Source organism: Leptinotarsa decemlineata, unplaced genomic scaffold (genome assembly GCF_025532065.1).
Source record: "Leptinotarsa decemlineata unplaced genomic scaffold, Ldec_3_MD MMD2_tig00000035_RagTag_RagTag, whole genome shotgun sequence".
In the NCBI taxonomy this organism is placed as follows: Eukaryota; Metazoa; Arthropoda; class Insecta; order Coleoptera; family Chrysomelidae; genus Leptinotarsa; species Leptinotarsa decemlineata.
In genome coordinates this window covers 503,135-507,528 of record NW_027412540.1, presented here as the reverse complement: position 1 = coordinate 507,528, position 4,394 = coordinate 503,135, and the positions used below count along the sequence as shown (strand labels likewise).

Here is a 4,394-nt window from a genome sequence, read left to right as displayed (position 1 = left end):
CTTTCTTGAAACTCTTCGAGTTCTCTGAGTATTGGTGTTGTAACTTTTTCATCGAACCAATCGTTGAGGGCGGTGTCTCTATATATGAGAGAGTTCGTAGTAGTGAAGTACTTGTACTCCTTCAGTATTCTGTCTCCCTTCACTATCTCAAATTCTCCTTGATAGGTTCGTCCTTCTTCAGAGCATTCTGAATTCTCTGCTTGAAGAGAGCCTTGCAGTCATCCATAAGAGCTGAGGGATCCTTATGTTTGAGATTGGAAATGACACCAGATCTAATTCTAGAGTTGAAAGCTGACTTGGAATCATTCCAATAAACCCGCTTTTTAGCACCCTCAGGTCGTGATACCTGTCCCGCCCCCTTCTTTCGTATCACTTTGAACGGTATCCTTAGACTTTTGATATTACGATAACAGGCTTTCAAATGCTGCTTCTCACCCAGTGAGGATGCGGTCTTCATCGCCTTCCTTATTCTTCGTGAACCTTTATCACATTCTTTGATCCCATCCAGAGCACTTTTTTCATCAAACTCAGTGGTTATCAACCCCAAAAGAGAGAGGATATAATGCACCAAGTCAGCGAAGAGCGGCATTTTACTGTGATGAGATGTTTCTACTTCAAATATCTGTAACAGAATGACAAAACTCAGCTGTGCGAGCACTTTTATCAATTAACTGAGTATGTGTCGATAGTGTGTAACGAAGTTTACTCACGCCCTCAGGGGTTGTTTTTTTTGCGAGACATGAAATGTTTTTCTTGCGTGTATCGTCAAGTCAGAAAATCATTTCTGACAACCTCCTGAGGGCGTGAATAAACTTCGTTACACACTATCGACACATACTTAACGTTAGTTGATAAAAGTGCTCGCGCAGCTGAGTTTTGTCATTCTGTTACAGATATTTGAAGTGGAAACATCTTATCACAGTAAAATGCCGCTCTTCGCTGACTTGGTGCAGTATATCTTCTCTCTTTTGGGGTTGATAATCACTGAGTTTGATGAAAAAAGTGCTCTGGATGGGATCAAAGAATGTGATAAAGGTTCACGAAGAATAAGGAAGGCGATGAAGACCGCATCATCACTGGTGAGAAGCAGCATTTGAAAGCCTGTTATCGTAATATCAAAAGTCTAAGGAGACCGTTCAAAGTGATACGAAAGAAGGGGGCGGGACAGGTATCACGACCTGAGGGTGCTAAAAAGCGGGTTCATTGGAATGATTCCAAGTCAGCTTTCAACTCTAGAATTAGATCTGGTGTTATTTCCAATCTCAAACATAAGGATCCCTCAGCTTTTATGGATGACTGCAAGGCTCTCTTCAAGCGGAGAATTCAGAATGCTCTGAAGAAGGATGAATCTATAAAGGTAAATACCACCTTCTGCGGAGAATTTGAGATAGTGAAGGGAGACAGAATACTGGAGGAGTACAAGTACTTCACACTACTACGAACTCTCCCATATATAGAGACACCGCCCTCAACGTTTGGTTCGATGAAAAAGTTACAACACCAATACTCAGAGAACTCGAAGAGTTTCAAGAAAGGGACAGCGACTGAACGCTGAAGAAGATCTTGAACTTGGGTGTGAATATTAATAAGTTCACACCGCAGCTGGGGTCCTCATTCATAGACCTACCACCTCAAATTTTCCTGAAAAATTCTTGCATAAATGTGAAAAACAATGATGTGGCTTGCTTTGCGGGGGCTGTTACCTCAGGACTCTATCCTGTGCAGAAAAATGCTGATCGTACTTCATCATATCCTCATCATTCTCAAGCATTGAAACTTGGAGGAATTAATTTCCGAATGACTATTAGACAAATTCCGAGATTTGAAAACCTGAATGATATTTTTATCAATGTTTACATTCTTCAAAAGAAATGTAAAACGTTCATTACCCTACCTACATACCTCACAAAGGAAAAGAAAGCTAGACATGTGAACTGATTCAAGATAATTATGATGAATGTGAAACATCAGTTCGTTATCACTACGTATGGATAAAGAACTTATCAAGGCTCTAATCGAAACTGTTGAGTAAAGAACATGGTCAAAAGTACTTTTGTGATCGCTGCCTGCATTACTTTCCATCCCAAAAAAAAACTAGAGAAACATACTGAGGATTGTCAGAGAATCAATGAAACTGCCTTCAAGATGCCTGAGGAGAGTAAAACATTGTCAAGTTCAAAAATCATAAAAATAAAGAAAGGGTCCCTTTCGTCGAATACGCCGACTTAGAATCCGTTTTGAAGCCTACTGATATTCCTAAAAAACCTCAACATCATATTCCGGCAGCTGTGGGTTACTACTTAAAGTGCTCATACGATGACACTCTTTTCTTCTATAGGGCATATCGTGGAGAGGATTGTGTGCAATGGTTTGCTGATGACATGGGTATGGGGGCGGTAGCTGATTAACGGAAAAACAGATTTTTTTTTAAACTAGCTGAAGATATGGCTACAGTATTTTGGTGTCCATACGACATCGATATGACTGTGAAGCAAGAAGTTGAATTTCAAAGGGCTACACACTGCCACATCTGCGAAGAGCCCTTCACTCCTGAAGACAAGTAAATACGCGATCATAATCATCTCATACCATGTGACGAAGGGTGTAATATAAACTACAAAGATAGCCATGTAGTTCCCGTAGTCATCCACAATTTGAGTGACTATGATGCACATTTCATCATCACAGATATTGCATCTAGACTGAGGGGTACGATTGACCTGCTTCCCATCACGAAAGAAAAGTACATGTCCTTCACCAAACATGTGGATGATACTTCAGTGCAGTTTCGATTCATCGATTCTTTCCACTTTATGAATTCATCTCTGGATATGTTAGCATCATACTTGACAGAGTTTCCTAATGTTAAGGTTCAGTTCTCTGAGTTACCCAAAGACTTGGTTGCAATGCTCACTAAGAAGGGAGTCATGCCCTATGATCATATTGATTCTTTCGATAGATTTGATGAAGCTTGCTTGCCCCCTACTGATGCCTTCTACAACAAATTAGAAGATAAGCCCTGCCCCCGCAGACTATATCAACGAGCCCAGGATGTGTGGAAGAGTTTCAATTGTCAGACTTTGGGTCAATATGTTGATTTATATATGAAAACAGATATCCTCCTCCTTGCTGACCTATTCGAACAATTTCGTGCAAGCTGCCTCAGAACTCATAATCTAGACCCTGCCCATTACTATACGCTACCAGGCCTTACGTGGGATGCGATGCTCAAATATACCAAAGTCGAATTGGAACTACTGGATGATCCTGACATGTTTCTATTTGTTGAACGAGGGATTCGAGGAGGACTCAGCCAAGTTTGTTCGAAGAGAAGAGTTCATGCTAACAATAAGTATTTGAACAATTATGACTTTTCAAATCCTGACATATACCTCATGTATTTTGACGTAAACAACCAGTATGGGTGGGCAATGTCTCAGTATTTGCCATATGATGAGTTTAAGTGGTGCGATACCAATATTGACGTCTCATCAATACCCGATGAGAGCGACGTGGGATATATGCTTGAAGTTGATCTTGAGTATCCTAAACATCTACCTGATTCGCACAAAGACTTGCCTTACTGCCCTGAACATATAAATCCAAAAACAAAAAACCCCTCCAAATCGATAAAAGAGCTCCCCAAATTGATGGGTAATCTCCAACACAAAGAAAAACATGTGATTCATTATCGCGCCCTCAAACTAGTCATCGCTAATGGTCTTATCATCACGAAAATTCATCGAGTACTTCAATTCAACCAATTACCATGGTTGAAGTCCTATATTGATTTGAATACTGAGTTGCGGAAAAGGGCTATGAATGAGTTTGAGAAAAACCTCTTCAAACTAATGAATAATGCAGTATTCGGAAGAACGATGGAAGACATTAGAAAAAGAGTCAACATTAAACTCCCCATCAAATGGGCTGGTCGCTACGGAGCTGAGGCCTATATTTCCAAGCCGGAATTCAAATATTACATGATATTCAATGAGAATTTGGTGGCAGTCGAACTGAGGAAACTGCAAGTTTATCTAAATAAACCGATACAAGTAGGACAAGCTATCTTAGACTTGGCAAAGACTACCATAAACGATTTTCATTATGGCTATATGCCATAGATTGTCATAAAAGACAAGATTGTCATAAATTCTTCAATACTTCGGAGTACACTTCCAACAATCAGTTTAATGTTCCTTTGTTAAATAAAAAGGTTCTCGGGATGATGAGAAATGAGAATAATGCAATTCCGAAGACTGATTACGTAGGCCTCAGACCGAAATTATATACAACTAGGGTATTGTTGACGGAGGATGGTATCAATAAGAAGCGCTAGCAGTTGATAAATAATGGCAATGATGGGGATAAAATTAATCAAATCATCAAATGCTTGG

At 39.9% G+C, this 4,394-nt stretch overlaps 1 protein-coding gene across 1 annotated transcript; it reads left to right on the top strand.

Moving 5' to 3' along the window:
- The first annotated feature begins 2,831 nt into the window (after positions 1–2,831).
- LOC141481100 (uncharacterized) lies at positions 2,832–4,121 on the top strand. The gene has a single exon (XM_074172212.1). The coding sequence runs from the start codon at positions 2,832–2,834 to the stop codon at positions 4,119–4,121; it is 1,290 nt and encodes a 429-aa protein (XP_074028313.1).
- Positions 4,122–4,394: the final 273 nt, after the last annotated feature.